The sequence below is a fragment of the Phalacrocorax carbo genome, chromosome 9 (genome assembly GCF_963921805.1).
Source record: "Phalacrocorax carbo chromosome 9, bPhaCar2.1, whole genome shotgun sequence".
Classification (NCBI taxonomy): Eukaryota; Metazoa; Chordata; class Aves; order Suliformes; family Phalacrocoracidae; genus Phalacrocorax; species Phalacrocorax carbo.
In genome coordinates, this window is record NC_087521.1 from 18,943,829 (window position 1) to 18,965,022 (window position 21,194).

The window sequence follows — 21,194 nt, forward strand, 5'->3', positions numbered from 1 at the left end:
TCTTAATGGAAACTTTAAATTTTACATTAAAAAACCCAAACATTTGACTTCATACATACCCTTAAAATAATTATTTTATTCAAAAATAATAAGCTACTGCCTGTCACCATCACAATAACATTGTGAACACAGTAATAAGTTAACTTCATAATGCTGTTAAAAAAAATCAGCCGGGAACATATAATCTGCTTTCCTACCTATATCAAGAGGATGACTGACAAATTAAAACATCGAAAACACAGGTAAACAGAAACGTAATTTCTTTGACTGCAATTTCGAAAAGCTGAAAGATTAGGGCAGACCTCAAAATTTCTGCAGAAAATCCCTTAAAATTTGTACTGATCAAACATTATTAAGCCTTTGATTATATTTCCTGTTCTTCTCTGACATTGTCCCAGAGCCTCATGTTGTTGCATTAGTTTTGACAAAAAGAGCCAACTACCAAATCAAGAAAAGCATTTTCTACAGCACCAAGATGCTTTCTCATTTAAGTATTGACCTGATCTGACCCTGCCTGTGAGTGCTGACAGAATCAGATCAGAAGGTGATGTGACTGCTGGCTATGAAAAGCATGATGCATGAAGGCAAGCTCGTAAGCCTGTAGCTCCTTGCTGTGTCGATCTACCTTAGTCAACCTCTACTAGGTTTTAGACATGCAATTCTGGTTGGATATCTTTGGTATTTCTATTCACATAGTTTTAATTAGCAAAAATAAATTTTTCAATGGTATACAGGCATAATAAACAACAGGCGCACTCTAGTCCCATTGCAAAAATTAATCCAGGAAATATTTTATTCTGTATTCCTAAAATATTTTCATTTTATCAAGCCAAGTCTGAGCAAAAGATGTTTTAAAAAGAAGACACACAAAGCTGTCAGGGCGGGTGGAGGGAACTTGTAATGAGATTCAACAATAAATTCCTCAAAGAATATCTCGCAGCCTGCTACAACATGTGTTCCAGAACAGCTCTAGAAGTACACCAAAAACTTGGTTTCCTCAAGGAAAAAGTACATCATTCTCTCTCCCTCCAATTTGTTTATGACATGAACACAAATATTCCCTCTAGACTTTTACACATTTTACAATTTGAGATCACTTAACATGAAAAGCTTAACAGAGCTTAACTGGGACTTTGTCCTTGTGAACCATAGCATAAAATGGACAGGTCAGCAGAATAATTGCCTCACTCCTTGTCCTAGCAATTACTTCTGCTGCAAGAAATGCCATTTTGACTGACAGACAGTCAAAAGATACTTGAGGTAGAGGCTCATAGGAGGACTGATTTGTTTAATTATGACATAATTTAGGTCCCATTAAGTCATGAGTTCTTTAATGGAAGGAAATTAACTGATTATGCCCTTATAGAATATCTGGAGGTGACAAAGTGTGAGTAGATGGACTTATCTTTGGTATAAACAAAACAAACATGGCACCATATAAGCCTAAGAATAAACTAAAGAGAAGACTTGATTTTGAAGTTAAAATCTTACACAAGCAACATTTGAGGTGTTTCTATGCATTTGAGGCATAACTGTAGGGTGGATTTTACTCCTGTTTTCCGCCAGTAAAGTTTTTAAAGGCTCCAAAGGGGATAACTGGCCTTCTTCAAAGGCTATGATTGTTGAAATAATTTGGGAGATTACATTTCTGCAAATAAACAACCAACCAAGTTCTCGTCTAGAAAGAAAGATCTCAACTACATAGAATTCAAGGGCATACAAAGAATTCCTCACCAGAACACGCTGAAGCTTGTTTTCCTCTCTGACATCAGTAATTCAAAAGACGGAAGAGGTTGCAGATGTAATGGATAATTAAGAAAATTCTCCTTATGTGGCAACTGTGGTATTCACTCAGTTACATTCCCTGGAATCCAAAAAACACAACTAACCATGAAATTCCTGGTGAAACTTCATAGATCGTTGCCAAACCAACTGACAGAATTACGCCTGATAAAGTTTTGTAGCCATACATAATATCTATTGCTTAACATTTGTGCTTGACTCTCACCTGGAGTTAGGTCAGAGACATACACCATTTATTCCAAAAAAGAACAAGATAATAAACCTGACAGCAGATACCCTAACTTTCAATTACTTGAATTAGTTGTTGAGGTTTTTGAAAACTAGGACAGATCTTAGGGTGCCAGCCTACTGGAGGAATAGAGAAGATGGAAGAAAAATAATTTCCCTCTACATTCTTGAAAAAAACCTTCTGTTTGGCTCTTTTTCTGAGAAAATAAATTCTTTTCTTTCATAAGGTTTTCTCATGGCATGGATCTAATGAAAAGGGAACAGAGGCAGAATGATACAAAGAGGTGGTAGAAATACACAGCATCTTTCCAGAAAAAGTCCAACTGCTAGTCATCCAAAGTCATAGTAATGCACAGTTAACAAAAAGATAGGATGAGGAAAAGATCAGAGTTTTCATTCAAAACTGACTAATGACTACATTGCTAGAACTTCTGTTTGCAAACCACAGCTGACAGCCACACAGAGGAAGCCTGGACCTGCCCCTGGAGAGCATTATCTAACAGCAGTCTTAGAAAGCAGCTGACAGAGTCCAACAATTTCTAACCATCAGCATCTAAGACTAATGTTGAGGGTGCAACAATAGGTAGAAAAATCTACTTCAAACAGAGCTGGTGGACAGCATGAACACCAGGAAGCAGACATTATTTCAGTGATTTTGATTTTCACTAGAACCTCAGAAATGTTGACAGTAGAAATAAATGGTTTATTTTGCCTTGGAATACAGGAGCAAGATCACAGAATCTCAGGCAGGGCAATCTCTTGTAGGTTGAGCCAAATTCTGAAACTTAAAAAGATGACAATCCTAAATAAAGCTCCCAGAAAGACCACCGTTCAGAGTCGCCAGAGTTTTGGCTGCTGCTTTTTGTTGCTTATGAAACAAAGTCCAAGATTATTTCTATAGAGATCACAGCAACAAATAGGAAAAATTGTCTTAACAAAAGCTGTGATTTAGACAAGTAAACTATTTTGTTGACAACAGCCAAACCCCATCTCTGTCAGAATATGAAGAAATGCTTTGTCATTCTCTCTACCTGTCCTGCACAGACCTCTGCTTTCTACAGGCATGCAGTTTACCTCTCTACAGTCTTGGGATACACAGGGGCACAAAGCAGGAAAGAACCAGATGCTTTTAAACAAGCTGAAGGTAGTACCAATTTCTTTCTCCTCTGTCTTTGCAGCAGGGGATGTTAGTTTCTGGTACTAGAACTTCTATCAGTAAGAATTTTAGTGTTTTGTGAATAAGTTTTAGGTTATGTCTGCCCTAAAAAACAGAACTCCACATGAGTCCTAGGGCAGACAATGCATGATTTCTTTCCCCCAACTTAGTCTGAGACAAGGAAAGATACATAGATTTCTAGACAAGTAGGGAAATGAACTATTAGACATAGACTATGTATGGTTGCTCTTCAGCACTAGAGGTGGCATTATCAGCAGAAATTCAAGTGTTTTTTCTAGCTTTAGCTACCTTTAGCTACAAAGCCTAAATGTATCACAGACATCTTAGTCAAGTAGTCACAGTTTACTGGTGATCATGTTCTAGGAAGAATATACAACAGCACTATTTGCCAGCTAACTCAGATGATGGATGCTAAAAAAGTAGGAGAGGGATAATGACTCTTCCTAATTTGTCTCCCTGTGACAGAGAAACACAGCTCCACCAGCACAGAAATAATGGCGCACAAGAACAGACCTATAAATGAGTGCTAAAGTTTGAACTGAAGAACAGATGTCATGGAAAGCAAAATATGCATTTTTTCCCAATCTATTGAAGACTTCAAAAAGATGCACTTGTCTGACCTTAGGTTTTGCTTTTCAGTAGCATCATCAATGCCAGGTGAAAAGTTAATTCCCAGTAAAATTTGAAGCTCAGAAAAAACATGGTCTCAGAAAAAGAAGAAAAAAAAAAGGGAAAAAAATGCATCAAAAGGCAACATTATTCTAAAAGTCTCTGTGAAGCATATCAGCACAGAATAGTCCTGGTAACATCAAAGGCTTTTGCAAGCAGACAACCATTTAAAAAGGTGGATTAGTTCAGGGTTTCCCATTTTCTCACCTTCCATCAGAGAAAGTAAGTACACAAACATGCTTTAGCTAGCCTAGACAAATAAGGAGCCTTGACATGAGCATCAGTTTCCAGTATGACCAGTTAACACTCTGAGGGGGCATCTTCTGAAATTTTTGTACAGATCAGGATTAAATATAATCCCCCTAAGGTCTCCCCCTCAGACAAGGGAAGGACAGTGTACATTAAATAACCCATGTTTCTCTAAACCACTAATATTATGAAAAGAGAAAGATCAAAGGAAAGATCTAACCTAAACACACCAAGACATTGCTTCTTCCTCCTCTACCATAAAGCAAACCAATCTACACCTCAGAAGCTAGTTTGGTGATTTATGAAATCCTACAGAACACACATCTTAAAACAGTAACTTTGCGGGAATAATTCACACGTTAATTCAAAATTAGTATCTCCTAGATATACACAGCCCAGGCTGGATAGGGCATCTTATCTTCTGCAAACACAGCAGATGTCCAAGTTATGCTGCTGGCAATGGATAGCACTACCAAAGCAAGTCACCCAAGATTTCACGTACAAGATTTTCCTCCCTGTTCACTCCTAAAATCCTAAGAAAAAAAAGCTTAGTTATCAGCACCCACAAAAGACTCAAATTTCCAAAGCACTTCTGCATTTAAATGACATGTTCCACAAGTGCCCACACACACCCAGGACCTCAACAGTAAAAACATGCAGATGCATAAGAAACGGGAGATAAATAAGATTGAAAACATCATACTCTCTATGCTCCAGAATAGTGGGTTAATTTCTGGCAAATAATTCTCAGAAGAGAGAAAAACCAAAAGATAAAAAACAAAAGCTTACCAGAAAGCAAGAGAAGTCCTTTTTAGAGACAGACCGAAGCTGAATGACTGAGATTGCTCAATTCAAAAACCAGACTAATAGAAGAGGCCCCAAGTGATCCTAATTACCCTCATCCATTCCAAAAGGCTGTTTGATAGAGCTGAGGGACAAAACACTGAAACAGAGCTCTCATACTTTCAGTGCACAGTTAACTGAGGCTTGGGGGGGCGAGCAGTGGACACTGATTAAAATTAAGACTAGACATTTATACTGGAAATAAATTATTTTAAAATATCTAATCATATCAACCTTACAGCAGGTTTATAGGGTTTTAAAATAATATAATATAGGTTTTTGTTTAATAAAAGGAGGTAAAATTTCACAGCAGACAGCAAACTAACTTCTAGTGCTAGAAAGAATTTTCCAAAGGAGAATATCCTCTAGCTGTCTGTTAATCTAATACTGTTTTCTGTTATTAAAGATAAAGAACTGGTCTCTGACTTAAGAATTACAATTCCCCTCTTCCTGACTGATGCTTAAAATTAGAATGTTATCCAAAGCATGCTAATGATACAAAAGTTCCCATAATGAAGAGTACTAATAATATCACCATGTAGCATGCAATATATACCACTTAGTCTTTGTAGCTATGGAGCTGTGCTCACGGAATTTTGGTTCTTTAAATATGTACGATTTTCAGACACCAGACTTGTTTTCACAAATGAGATCCCATACTTGTAAAAAGACACTCGATCTTCCCATTGCATTTGCTAAAACATCACAAATGCCTCAGGATTTGGATGGTACTTGCTGAGGCTATTAAAACACAAAACATATGATTTTTTTTTTTTGCAATACAAGAGTTGAGTTTGCAATCTTCAGAGAGAAAATTTAGTAACACCAATTACTGTATTATATAATCCCATTTTTGCACCTGTTTTCTGGTATTTTAAAGATCCATTTTCTTCACACTTGACCTTCCTAACATGACTGCTTTAAATATTGAGAACTAACATGTCTAGGTACCCAAGTTTAGTCAGGAAAAGTACAGGATTATGACATTTAAATGGTACCATGTTGCTTTTAGAAAAAGCAGCAAGTGAAACACTGATCACTGCAAGTCTAATCTTCCTATTAGAAATAGCCATGTTGCTTTTAAAATGGAGCATTCTTCTTTAAGTGAACTAACATTTCTGTATAGCTTTTGCATTTAAGAGGCATGCAAAATTCTAACCGTGTAAAACAGCAATCCTTTAACATATTTAGATTTATATTCCCTCAACATCAGCACAATTCAAAGCAGGAGAAACTCCAGCATGCCAGGTCACGGTCCCATACAAATCAAAGTACATCCCCATAGAAATCAGGTAAAGTCATTATATTTTTTCTCTCTGGTTTGCTGACCTTTGACAGATATTTTTTTTTGGCTTAGTACTATTCTGAATAATGATTTCTGTCACATTTTAGACAAATGTAGCACAATGTACCAAAACTGAGAAAGAGTGAGCAAAATACTGTTACCACAGGAAAACGTAAACAGCTTCCCCAGTTGTAGCTCAAACCACATAATTATTATAGTATAAAAAGTCCTACTGAAACAAACGGTGTCATTCCGAAGCACTCATAAATACATGGTATTAAACATGTAATGTTACACTACAGCAACCTCAGACCTTAGATTCAAACAAGCAATAAGCCACTGCTTCCTCAGCACGATGGGAAGTTATGGATCTGGATTTCCCACAACACCTGACATCAGCCACAGCTAGCAGTTCTTAAGAAACACTCCTTCCTGGATTAAAATGAGAATGTAAATGATGCAAATAACAGTGATTCAAACTTCTGATTCACCACCTGTAGTACAATGGCCTATAATGGTACATTGTCTGTCTACTTTTGTCTTCACATTTTCAGCACCAAGGAGAAATACACTATAGACATGACACACTTCCAAGGGACATTCAATGCCATACTTCAAAACTACTTAAATTTCTTCAAGATGAAGATTTGAACAAAGCAAAAAAAAAAAGTGGCCATTATGAGCAAGTTTTCTGCTGTGTCTAAAAGCTTAAATCAATGACATAAATCTATTCTGCTCTCCACAATACCTGTTACTCCTGTGAGTAACGCATACAGAAGGTATGTCTTGCAGCACTAAGCACCATCAGAACAAGTTTTGTTCTGTAAATTACCTACAAAATTGCCTACTTCTAGCTCTCATCCCAACAGGAAGAGCAAAGGAAATCAGAATTTAAAATCCATCCGCAATGACACCTACTGGAAGGGAATGGATTGATGACTCAGGCTCACATCTGCCCTTCATACTCCCCAAATTCTCTCATGAATCTCACAACATGACTATATATGAAAATATATTTAAGAAATAACACCAGCACATTTCTTCTGCAACATCAGTTCGTAATTTTTTTATATGAACTTCAGCACCTGATAACATTCACTGCCAAGTGAACTGCTGAGCTACAGGAGAAGCCTCAATTTTGCAAGAAAGCCTGATCTTTTAAGATCACCCTAGAAGTTGCACGAGTTACAGGCAGGCCACTAATTCCCCGCATAATCGTCCCCTTTTAAACGTGTGCAGAACGTCTACCTGCGGCAGATTAACCTCCTCCGCTGCCCAAGCGTTCCAGGGCGCACAGGAGATTACTCCTTCTCCTCCCGCCGGCCCTCTGACATTCCCGGGCGGCCGAGGACCGAGCAGCGCGCCTCAGGCTGCCCTGCCGTGCCGAGCCGAGCCGAGCCGAGCCGAGCGCCGCCCGCCCGGCGCACAAACGCCCGTGTAAGTTTCGGCACCGCGCACCGGCGGCCCGACAGCACGGCCCGTTAAACCCGGCAGCCAAAGGCCGTTTCCAGGCTGTTTCTACCCCTGGCGAAGGCCGGCCGGGGGCCGGGGGTGGGGGCGAGGAAGCGCTGCTGCCTTTGATGCGTTCCGTCCGCTCCCCGGCTCCCCACAGCGCGGACCGGGAGCGGGCGGCCGGCGCAGCCTGGGACGGCAGTGGGGCAGGCGGCGGGGGGGGTGGGGAGGTCCTGGCGTCCCGCTGCAGCGGGGCAGGAGCAGCGGACGGGGGACGAGCCGGGCTGGGGCCGGGGCGGCGGGATGCGGCCCGGCAGCCCGCGGCGGTACCTGATGATGTCGTCCTGGTGCCCCAGGTAGAATTTCTGCCGGTGCTCCCGGGGGCTGTAGACCACGCCGACCCCAGCAACGAAGTAGACGATCTCCTTGGCCGCCGTGTAGTAGAGGTTGTTGCGGCACTGGTGACCCCGGTAACCGTAGACCCACTCCAGCCGCAGGTGGCAGCTCGGCGCGCTCCGGTCAGCCATGTCCCCCCGCCCCCGTCAGCCGGGTACGGCTCTCTCCCGCCGGAGACCCCGCGGGAAAGGGGCGACGGGTCGGCCGCCCCCTCCCTCGGCTCGGTGTCCGCCGCGCTAATCCCTGGCCGCCGACATGAATGCCCGCCGCCGCCGCTCGTCCGCCGCCGCCTCACAGAGGGCGCCGCCGACCGAGCCCGCCCCGCCGCCTCGCGCCGCCAGACATGGCTGCACTGAGACACCGCCCGGGACGCGGCGCGAGGGTGCGGCGCTGCGCCGCTCCAGCCCCACCCCCTCCCCCGTCCCCCGGCCTGCGCCTGCGCCAGGGGCAGCGCCGTCAGGCGGCGGGGCGGGCCTGCGCGGCCGGCGGCGGGAAGGGCGCGAGCGGCGAGGCGCTGCGCGGAGGGGATGGGGGCGCGGGGAGCGGGCAGGCGGGGGGGGGGAGCGGGCAGGCGGGGGGGGGGAGCGGGCAGGCGGGGGGGGGGGAGCGGGCAGGCGGGGGGGGGGGGAGCGGGCAGGCGGGGGGGGGGAGCGGCCATCACCGGCGCGCCTTCTTTTTTTATTTTATTTACAATTTTCTCCCCCTTTCCCCCCCCCCTTTTTTTTTTTTCATTTTAAGGGAGGCTGCGTTTTCTCACCCGTCCCAAGTGTAGCTTTATCTTTTTAGTGCCCGTCGGGGAATACACCGGCGGTGCCCTGCCTCTCCGCCAGCCCGGACTGCGCCCGGTTCTCGGCAGCCGCTGGGGCCGGAGGAGTCCCTTCTCCGCCGCGTGTGTGTGTGTGACTAATATCAAACCCTTTAACCCCGCCGCCTGCCTCATACACCACAGAAAAGTCACTTCCCCACCCACGCCTTGGTTTCCGCGTGACACAACTTTTCATCCTTAGATCTCAAAGCGTTTTACATGGGGAAGTCACCATTTTCCAGTTTCACGGTGGGAAGTGATTTCCCTGTGCTGCAGGAAGCAGCGGTGCAGGGGAACATTTTGGTCAGAACATGCCTCTTCCCAGCTTTGTCACACTATAGACTACCTAGCTGGCTAAACAAATGTACATTACGCTATCATGCAAACAGTTTTGCACTATAAACTTGAATACTTCTAAAAGCTCCTGGACAACTAGCCTGGTTTGATAATTGAAAATAAGACATTAACATTTTCCAATTACTTTCAGCGCAGATTTGGCTTTCCAAGTGTATGTATTTTGTCAGGATTTACTTTTCAATATCCATTTCTTTAACTTCTATTTCTCTTCTACTATTTCATTAGTCATATTTACATTTCTTCCACAAAACATTTACTTCTATCTAGTTACTTCATGTTGGAGACATTTTTCCATGCTACTCTATTTACATTTTAATTAGTGGGAGTTTTTCTTCTTAAATCTTTCTTGAGTAAACTTATATTATTCCCTTCATTGTTTTAGAAAAATAATTCTTTTGTAAAAACATGCATTTAAGCATTCTAGTAAATTAGCTTTATATTAACTTACTTTCACCGTCTGGAATGCCGAGAGACGGTATTTTTCTCAAGCTCTGACAGTCACGATTTTCATGACACCAGGATCAGATGCAGCTTTCAGCCCCACACATTCTCTGAAAACAACACAAGGCACCTACAGAAGTCCGCAGAGAGATTCATGCAGCCTGAAACTGAACTCAAATATACAGCCAGGGAAACTTCACCTTCCATGAAAAAATTAAATTTTTTTTGAAAGAAAGAAAAGGGCTTTTATCCCTAATCAGGACAAAGAGTTGAACATATTCACCAACAGATCAAGCAAATGTTACTTCCATAGAAAGCATAAACAGTCTTTTTCCCTTATGTTTGCTTCCTAAACAGCCAGAGCACCTTGGAACTTGGGTAGCCGCAGTTTTCCAGGAGTCCCCAAGATGGGCAACTAGCCAGGGAAGCAGGCTGGAAAATTCCCAACTAGCTCATCTTAGAAGTGCAAAAGGTATTATTCTCCCTAATATTGATGTTAACTCTGCATGGCTGTTCTGTGATGCTATCCCAGCTTTTTTCATGGGAAAGGTGGTTACAGAAAAAGTCTATAACAATGATGCTGAGTCTTGTACTAGAAATAATATGGAACAGAAATGAACACTGGGTTTTGAAAAACAAAACCTGAAAACATTTGCATTTCTGCATTGATTCCCCTTGAATTCCACAGAATGTTTTGAATGTCGATATACATTTAATCAAACTGCTAGTAAGCTTTTGTGCAGTTCCATCAAGTTACAAATATAAGGAGGCTAAAAATAAGATTACAACTGCAAGACTGTTCCCTTCATAAGCCAAAGGTTATGAGAAAGTAGGTTCGAAAAATACTGAATGTTCCTGATGACTGAAAAACTTGTTTCAAGCTTTTAAATGTTAATTGGATGATCAGCAGCATAGGCATTTGATACATATTTGACTTCTGCTGTTGTAAAAGCTCATTTGAAAGTGGGAGTATTTCTGTGGTATAAGTTAAGAATATATTAATTTTCTCTTTAGTGCACATTTATTGCATATTTAAAAACAAATGTAGAAAAATACATAATTATGGTGTCTCTACTTTCTTCTACTCTGTATAAATATATAATTTTGTTGGGTTATTTCTTAAAGTGAAATTCTGGACCTTTTGAGATCAGTACTAATGTGTGGTATTGACTTCAATGGAGCTAAAGTTTTAATCTTGTGGTCCTGCTCACAACTCAGAAATCAGAACAAGAGAGAATTTGGTTAGTGAAAGTGGATAGGCTGTTTTCAGCCACTTGTTCCAAAACCACTGTTACGAAAAGTGAAAAGTGAAAACAGCAGTCAGGAAGAAACTTTAATATGCAATGGCACTGGCTCTAACAGGAAGTCACAGATCATATTTCCTGTAATGAATGGCAGAACCAAAAAAGGTAGTCAGAAAAATGCAGTGCAAGGAGGGTGGGCACAGCTGCGTGTCACACACCACACAAACAGCCAATGTTTCCTTTTGATTGTTCCGGAATTGATTACCATCTTTAAGATAAGGCAATGCCTGAGAGAAAATTCCGAGAGGAAAACTATTCATTGTCGTAGGTTGCTGATCTTATGTCTATACGTAAGGGGTGCAAGTGAAATTTCACACACTCAGCATCTATTTTTGCCAGGAACAGGAAGCAGTGTAGTATCACAACCTCTTCCTCTAGCCTTACTCTAGGGTCTAGCGCTCCCACTCAGCTCTGACACGCATAATCCCTTTGGCCTCTCTCAGCCTGGCCGTCCCCACGCAGCACCACTGGTACCGAGCCGACGTCGCTTCGGGAGCCACCGGCACCCAGGACGTCCCCCCGTCAGCGTTATGCCCTTGTAGCGGCTGCACATGCAGAGCGAGCCTCAGACCAGGCCGCCGCCGCTCTCTGCCCTGCTGGGCACCCAGAGCGCCTCCCGCCCCGCCGGGGCCTGCGGCCCGCGAGCTCCCGCCGCCCGCGCGGGGTGCGCGCGGCGGCCGGGCCGGCGGGCGGGGCGCTGTCCGCGGTGCTGATCTCCGCGCCGGGCGGCGCCCGGGAGGCCAGGCGCTATGCCCGGGGAGGGGACAGGTATGCTTTGTCAGACTATGGTTGTAGTGGGAAATAAAAGAGCTTTTAGCCAAATAAGACATTTTATGTGCTGCCAGTAAGGTATTTTACGAGTAAAACGTGGTGTTTAGCTGGTTTGCCTCAGCTGCCTATGATGGGTTTTATACCTTTCCCATGATGTCAGGTACATCACTGCAAATTAATGCCTCCTCAGTATACAGTGACACAACTACACCACTTCTCTAAATAAAATCAAATAAGTGGTATTTTAATGTCTCACAACACATACTTGTAAGAAGATGTACTTCCTAGCACACTGTAAATATATTTACAATGTATCTCATGTTCTGCTAAATGGAACAAGGCTTAAAGAAGTGATTTCTTAAACAAATGCTCTTGGAACAGCTAATTCCAGAGCACACAAGATGAGGGATTATTCTCTGTTAAGTCCTAGGTAATACAGAGTAGCTGGTTCAAGTAGTAATTATATAATATGAAACAGTTGAGCAACAGTGACAACATTAATTTCAACATCCTCAGGGATGAAAAGGTCTCCATCTATTATGAGAACACGTCTGAAAATAATATTTTGCAAAACTAAGAAACATATTTATGAGAGAAAGTAATGACAATTACCTGCTACTATTTAATAGCACTGAGGCAAACACTATGGATCACAAAGGCCTGTTCACTACTGAATAAAAATAAGAAGTCAAGGGAAAAAGACAACATTGCAAACTCAAACACTATTTGAGTTAATTCTCCTTCAGAAAATGGCAAATCTAATGAGAGATTTTGTACCATATCAGCCAACACCTAAGATGCAAGTTATTAAGAAATTTTAAAGGACTAAGATATTAAATCAACAATAGAGACATGATTATTTTTTTAAAGTAACATTAGAAGTAGGAAGCCTTGACAATAAACAGTAGGTCTACTGCATCATCAAGAGCAAAGGAACCAATTAAGGTTAAGAAAATGGCACTGAATAATAGTTATTGATTTCTTCACATCTCAACACAGAAGAGTCTGGGAAATACAAGATGGGAGCACATACAGGGTACGGTCACAGAAGGAGATATCTTCATATGAAGGTGCTGGAAAATTATGAACTAAAGAGCAACAAGCCTCGACTACATTATGCTGTACCTCCAAAAACTCTGACAATTTCAAAATGTTTTAGCCAACATGGTTTGAAGAGAAAAAAATGCATTTTTTTCATTAAAATCATGTCCTATGTTGAAGCATCATCCAATACTGTAACCATTTTAAAAGCAAGTTTTATTCTAAACTTGGTAAATACAAATCCATATATTTTCTTTTAGTACTGACTGATAAACTACAATAGTTGAAATGAAAATAAAACAATTATATGTGTATGAAATTAAATATTACAGACATTAATTTGTCTTGTTTCTGCAAGATAAATTACACCTTGATAATCATAGGAATTGTATTCATTTGGTAAACATTCATTCTGGGCACTGAAAGAAACAGGCACTCTATTGGAAAGACAATTAACATGTAATTTTCACAATGCAGACAGCAACTAGGGCTGCAATACATTTATTCATGGAAATTTGATTTGGAAATGTCCTCGCATAATGGTTTCCTAACATAGGGCTGGTAAAGGAATGGACAAGATACAAACATTACTGAAATTAAATTCTTCCATCATTAGTAAGGAAAGCAACGACTTCTAGACATTCTAAAGCAGAAACAAATCTGTTTAGGACAGGAAATGATGCAAGCTGTGCTGGTTTTGGCTGGGATAGCTTTAATTTTCTTCACAGCAGCTTGTATGGGACTATGTTTTGGATTTGTGCTGAAAACAGTGTTGATACCAGAGGGATGTTCTAGTTACTGCTGAACATCACTGACACAGAGTCAAGGCCTTTTCTGCCTCTCACCCCACCCCACCAGCGAGTGGGCTGGGGGGTACAAGACATTGGGAGGGGACACAGCTGGGACAGCTGACCCCAACTGACCAAAGGGATATTCCATGCCATATGACGTGATGCTCAGCATATAAAGCTGGGAGGAAGAAGAAGGAAGGGGGGCATGTTCAGAGCGATGGCATTTGTCTTCCCAAGTAACTGTTATGCATTACGCAGCTCTCCTGTCCCGGAGATGGCTGAACCTGCCTGCTGATGGGGAGTAGTGAATGAATTCCTTGGTTTTCTTTGCTTGCAGGCACGGCTTTTGTTTTACCTATTAAACGGTCTTTATCTCAACCCATGAGTGTTCTCACTTTTACTCTTCTGATTGTCTCCCCCATCCCATTGTGGGGGGAGTGAGTGAGTGGCTGCGTGGTGCTTAGTTGCCAGCTGGGGTTAAACCATGGCACAAGTACATCAGTAAACTCTACCAGCTGAAACTGCAGAGGGAACACAATTACTGAAAATCATACACTGGCTTCCTTACCCATGACATTTTTACCAAAACACCTTGGTTTAGGGTCTCTCCTTTAATCCAAAGTTCAAATCGTTTCTCTTTTGAAACCAAGAGAAGGATTTCTACCATGATTTCAATGGCAAAAGTCTCAGTCTAAGAATTTCCATCACAGCACACGTTTCTTTCCAAATAAATGCAAGAGAACTTCCACATTTAGTTCCAGATTTGAAGTTCCTGTAGTAAAATGATGTTTAATATTAGTCTCAGAAGTTAGGCACATTTCTATTCTTTCTTAAAATGTCTATCACAAACTTTTAAAATTGGCCCTAAAGTCTGTTAGCACATGGGAACAGTTCACTAAAAAAAAAATTAATTTTAGTCTATAAACAATGAAAAAACTACTGTTTTTCAGACTGCCAACAATCTGACACCAGAATGTATCTTGAAGCCACTCAATGGAGCACAAAGTTTCTCTCAGTAATGACATGTTTGCACAATATGGGTCTAGTCACCACATACACACTTGGATCTAAAGAGCTTTTTTTCAGCTTGCATTTTACACACACTTATATGTGTACTGAAGTAATTAATCTAGGTGATCTGAGAACTTGTATCAAGCACCAGCACTTGATATAACATATGAAAACTTAAACAGTCTTAAATGAGGCACGTAAGGAGAGACTGATTAAATCCTAATGCATTTTCTATCAACAGACTTATGATGAAATCTGATTCTGAACTCCCCAAATCAATTTATTTCAGCTGTTGACTAAACTAAATATAGAATGCAGTTTGTTTTAAATTCTATTTATGTGACAGCTATCTCTGGCTCCATCTTACGATATGTCAAAAACAATGTGAAGCAACACCTTGTTTGCATGCAGTGGTAATTTTTCTACCTGTTTTCAATTTTTTCTTTACAACTAGGATAATGTGGGATGATCAACCCCAAAGCACGTTGTTAATATTTTTGGTTTTTTGGGGGTGGGGTGGGGTGAATTAATATTTCAGCTGGCTGATGCTGATTATTAGACTAAAAATTGTCAGGTCAAGACGACATCTTTTTACACAGTAGTTGTCAGGGTTTTCAAAATATAATGTACAGTACTGACTTTGCAAAAGCTCTCAAAAAGCTTAGCTGTCAAAAGGAATCATGAAAGAGCTTAGCCATAAGTCACTACATAGTAACAACATAAAATAATGCAGCTTTATAAAATACGACATCATTTACCAGTAGTAATATAAATATTCAGAAAAACTGAAGAAAAAATATTAAAACATTTTAAAAATAATAGTATTAACTCTCATAATGCTGAGAAACTTAAAAAATAGCATAGCGCTATTAATCCCACAGTGGAATGCAAACCTTGAATTCATTCATTTCATTGTATGACTCTATCAGATTTGACTAACCACTGGAACAGATTGGTTAAAGACTGGAATAGGTGGTCCAAAGAGGCTTTGGATTCCTCAACTGCAGAGACTGCCTAGTCTCAGCTGGACAAGGCCCTGAGCAACCTTATCCAACCCTGAAGTTAACCCTGTTTTCAGTGGGATGTTGAATTAGACAGCCTCCAAAGATCCCTTCCAGCCCAAATCATTCTCTGGTTCAGATACTCAGTTCTGTAGGCTGGTTCCCTACAGTCACTCTGCACTTAAGTCAGTCTACTGACTGAAGTAAAGTAAGCCTACTTTAAGGACAGCAAATCCTTCATTTTAAGTGATTCCAACTGTAAAAGAAAATACAGGCAAGAGACTGATATAACATTTTAGTGTAACTTACTGTGCATAAGCCTCTATAAAACAGCCACTCCTCACAGTAGGAAATAGATCTTTTTCCCACATCTTTGCTCTAAAAATGATAAATTAGTAACAAAACAGACTAACACTCCTAAAAGGAAGAAAGTAGATTTGTAGGGCACCTACATCATTTTTTGTAGGAACTAACAGGTATATAACAAATGATGCTGGAATGGCTTTGTAATTAACAGTGGACTGTGTACCAGGAGATCTTTATCCTCTCTCCACCACTTTCATATTAATATTTATATATTTATTGTGTGAGTGTGTGTGTGTACATGTATGTATGAGCAAATCCATTTACATCACGTTTTTCAGATGACTCTTAACTTAGTATGACTGCCAGGGTTCCTACTTCAACATTTAGGATCCACTGCAAATAAGCATGCTAGTCTAGCTGCTCTAAACTTGAAAAGAAATAAAAAGATTAAAGGCAAGTTTTTTTAAGCTGAGCATCCAGTCATCAGTGGATCCTTTGCAATTTTTTGCAACCTATCTTTAAATGGAAATAACATACCAGCCTTTTTCATAGGCCACTGTTTTTTTTATAGCTGCATTGATTCCTGCTAGTGTGAACACCAATCTATATTCAGCACAGCATATATAGCATCTGCATCAAACAATAGTGCCTTATATGAAACACCAAAGATAAAAAGGAAGGTAACAATCTTGCTTGAAAAACATCCTGTTCATCCTGTACACCGAGGGAGGTGTGGATCTGATCACAAAGACTGTATTCAGTCCATGCATAAATAGAACAGGGCAGACATAAGGTCATATGAAGGTTAATGGCTCGGGAACAGTATTGCCACCTAAGTCCTGTTATCAACTGCTGGATGATCCCTTTTCAGCTAGACCAAGATAACCATGGTTAGGTTATCATGTATGATCAGCAAGAAGCAGCAGTATTGTTATTTATGATAGCAATAGTTGCTATTGATGCATATTGTTGTCTTGGTTGGTCATAGAGTGAAACCTGCAGCTGTTACTACAAATTATTTTCCCTGATGCTGAATCCAAGCCTCAGCACAAAATTCTGCTCTTAATGCAATTTCATTTGCATGACCTCTCCTAATTTTCTACAGTCAGTAAGAAATGGGATCTAGAAGCAAATATTATGTGAACTCAACTTCAGATGGCAGAGTCCTTGCTGAAAATAGCATGTAAAGAGGGAACTTCCTCTTTGTGCTCATCTGCCACAACTACGTGCCTTCCCAAAAAGCAGGCACTTGGCATGGCCTGATCTGTAGTCCTGTTCGGGTTCATTCAAAGCACACAAAACAAAACTCACTCTATACTCTGTTGCTCTCAATTCTCCCAACGTCAGATGTATCTGAATCATTAGAATGAACCCTTTTTGCATGTCATCTTTAATGGTGCCAACTCTTATTCAAAGGCAAGCCAGATGTCTCTAGTTGAGGCAATCTGCAGGTAGATGTGCGGTAATATCAATGTTCATTTTCAAGCCCTTGTTAATTATATTGAGCAGCAAATTACATCTCTCTTCTGTATTTTTACATCTTGAGAGAGACGAGTAACTGCCAGAAGCAGTAGCCTGCATCTGAATGGCTTAGGTACTGAGGGACACAGGATGTTTCTCCACAGAGTTGCATAAGAAATTCTAAGATACCGACAGAATTTTAGGAACTATTTTTAGGTTCTATTCCTGATTTTATCACAAGAATGTGAGTTCACGATGAGAAATAAGGCCTGAGAATCAGCACTCTTAGTTCAAGAAACAAGTATGATCGCTTGGTGCACAGAAGACCCTCATGGCAGACTTACAGAGAAAGGTAAAGTCAGCCTATAGCGTCTATGTTTTTAAAATTAAAGGGGTCTTAGATATCAGTAGATCCTGTCCTACTCCTCTCTTCCATACACACTTTGCAAGAAGCTAATTTAGACACCTCATACTCAGAGTTTAAATGTTAAGAGACTGATGCAGAAGAGTCACAAGAACATTTGGAAAATGCAAAGCATTTTAGGCATACCAATAGTTTATTCTGGAGGAGTATTTAAAGGAGAAAAACATTAAATACATCTGTCCTTCCAGACCCAGTATTCAGTATCAGTTTAAAGCGCCCTTGTCAGTAGGAATAAAAAAACTGTATTAAAAAAAAAAAGGTGAAAATGCAAAGCAGATTTAAATCTCTAAGCAAAGCAAAGTCATTTAATCTTGACAAGTAATTGAACAATTAATTGAAACACAACTGAAATACAGTACACAGATATAGATGTCAACAAAATCTACATTTTATAAAAAGCAATTATGCAAACCCATGTGTTTTATGAATAAAGATAAATAATAATGGATTCCTGATACTCAGTAGAGCTCCCTGATATTTTCATTACAAAATAATTAAAATAGGAGCTATTATTGTAGCCTGTCTCAGGGACATCTCGTTTTCAAATGAAGAATAAACCATACAGAGAAGAGGAATTAAACTGTCCCTTAATTCTGATTCATTATTTTTCTTTTCTTTGTTCAAATAAATGAAGGCAAGGTTCAAACTATCCATGATACAGATATATCATCACAATACTCCAGCTGTAAATCAAGCAGCACCACTGAATTTCCTGTCCTTTCACAGAAGATGAGAATAGACTCTCAAAACATACTAGCTAAGGTCAGGTCACTTTCAATACAACAAACGTGCATATTTATACAAGACAAGCACATGGCTTTTCTTTAATAAACCCTGGTGATTTCTATAGTTATATCATGTCTATCATCGTCCCAGGACAGCACTGACAAAATGAATGCTCCTTAATACCTTGCAGATATTAATGCCAGAGCCTGAAAGATACTGTGTTCTCGCTTTTGTGGAGAAGGGCCAGCACGTTCAGCCTCCCAGGCTGTGACTGTGCACCCTCAACAACAAATGTCATCCATGTGAGAGGGAGTGAGAGTTATTTCATGCACTGCAGCCTGCGTGAAAAAACTCCCAAGAAGTCAAACAGGCTCTCCAGGCTTCTGTCAGCATAATGACGAATACAATTTGATGGCAGTCATTGTATTCAGAGGCAAGTTCTGTAGCGTGGCTACGTACAGGGGACACAGGACGCTCATTTGCTGCCCAGTTGGTTGAATTCTTTTTAGGTCTAGCACATACAGCTTAAATGGCTTTGATTAACTCACAAGTCACCAGTAGCTCACTTCATGCATAGAAAGGCATATGAATGAAGGCCTAGCATACAGAGTTGCAACCACACAAAGCCCTGAGAGCAAAAAACTTTGATGTAGAAAATGTTTGCAGAGTCAAATTTCTACTTACCTTTGGCTCAGACTCACCCAATCCAACTCTGAGATAGAGAATGGGTTTAGAAAAATAGGGTATGTGGTACACTGCACAACTATGCACTAGACAGCAATATGTCTTTGTGGGAAATGAGAGGAGCAAGTTCCTTTTTCATGTTCACACGAATCAGTAGTGGCAAGTGCCCAGGGGCGGTGGCAGGAGCAGGAGACTGCATTCTAGGCCAGCATCTGAATAACGTTGTTACTGGCCTCCTGTACTGGGTCTTTTATATACACCTTAACTCTGCAGAAAGGCAACTGCTGGGCATTTTCCTTTTACTGTTGGCATCAGCCAAATCCATACGATATGCTTTTTTGGGATTAGCATTGGCATTTGCAATACTGGCTGGTACCAGATACCTCAGCAGCCAGGTTGGACTCATTAGCATCCAGGAAGGCCACATCACCAGAGCAAACACAGCAGCTCTGAACCAGGCATATGTGAGTAAAAGAAATACTGCTCACCTGACTTAAAGAAAACTGAAAAGAGCAGGGCTCTTTAAAGGCCAGGAGGCCAGCAGCAGACCCTCAAGGAAATAGAGCAAAAAAATAACATACATTTTGTTTTCCTATACTGAAGAGGCCTTCCAGCAAGGTTCTAAAACACTAATTATGTAGCTGGATATGAAATATTCTAAATTAATCTATGCTTCTCAGAAGGTGACATGGAAAAGGCTATTTAAAAGCCTGTGCTCAAACTGCAAAATGACCCGAGGCAAACTAAAGTGCAGGGCTGCCCATGCTGACGGCCTACTGTAAAAGTTAATGTTGCTGTTGACTAGGAGAAACATAGGAAAAAAGATATCAAAATTCCTTTATAGTCTTTTCCCATTACTCGTCTCAGTGTTAGGCTGGGAGGACTGCAACTCAAAGTCCAGGAAAGAACAGCCAGAGCTATAGTGGCTCTGTTCATCAGCTCCTGTTTTACTTCCTCTAATTCCCCCTCTTTTTCTCATATGCTCTAGGATAATTAATCCACAATACCAAGCAGCCCTACAGTTAGTCCTAAACCATGATCAGGATTTGTTTATATCCCAAGTCAGCCAGGGAGTTTAAGGACTTCTGCATTCCTGCAAGTAAAGTTTTCCTATGTAGTCTTATTTGACATATTCGTTAATGTACTAGTTGCCAGGGCTGGCTTCCAAAATCCTGTTATCAGTGTCCCAGAAAGTGGGTAGCAAGTATTAGAAATACTTGCTGGACACATCTGGCTTCTATGCTATGTTTGAGAATTACACAAGTGTGCAGGAGTGCTTCTACACATGCCAGGAATAAGTACTCAGATCCAGATTTATTTGGACATAAATATCATAGGCAGATGGATAAGGTCAATTGCTCAGTTGAACAGGTATGAAACTTCCCCCAATTTTATATGTCACCTAACTTCAGCTGCAATGGATTATAGTTTTACGTAATCTATGTCTTTTTCTTTCCCTAAAAGTAGTTGGGTCATAGACCCTGAACCTAATTCCTGGCTGTTTAGCTTTCATGCAGTTACACTGGAAGGGGACTGCCGTACAGGGCTCTACAAAGCACACAAAAAAAGACACAGGGATTTTGTGTGTCTTATTCCAGGATTTCAATAAGTTAGAGAAGTGGATCGTGGCTACCCACAGAGATTATTATTTAAGGAAAGTACTAGACTGGCTAAAAAGTTCAAATTTGGGGATTTTGATAATCAAGATAAATGAGAGTCCCCATATTAAAAAGCTCAAAACAATCCCCTACACAGGAAGCGAAAGCCAGCATTATCAGTGGAAAAGACTTCAAAGGTGATGTGCAGAGGATGATCTCTGCACCAATACCAGAGACAGGCCAGGGTATAAGTGTGCCAAGAAAGCACATCAGCAGCACACTTGGGGATTTGGCTTCACCTAGTAGGAGCAGCAGACTATGACAGACAGGATGCATTTTTATGCCCGCTGCTGAGGTAGGACTGGTCTCCA

The 21,194-nt window shown here is 41.0% G+C and overlaps 1 protein-coding gene across 1 annotated transcript in view; it reads right to left on the bottom strand.

Annotated features, from left to right (window-relative positions):
* The window catches only part of EML5 (EMAP like 5), a 117,608-nt gene extending 109,069 nt beyond the window's left edge, over positions 1–8,539 (bottom strand). Inside the window, exon 1 of the mRNA XM_064460541.1 lies at positions 8,037–8,539. Coding sequence (XP_064316611.1) covers positions 8,037–8,233 — 197 coding nt within the window. The 5' untranslated portion in view covers positions 8,234–8,539. The remainder of the gene's footprint in view (positions 1–8,036) is intronic.
* Between the last annotated feature and the right edge of the window lie 12,655 nt (positions 8,540–21,194).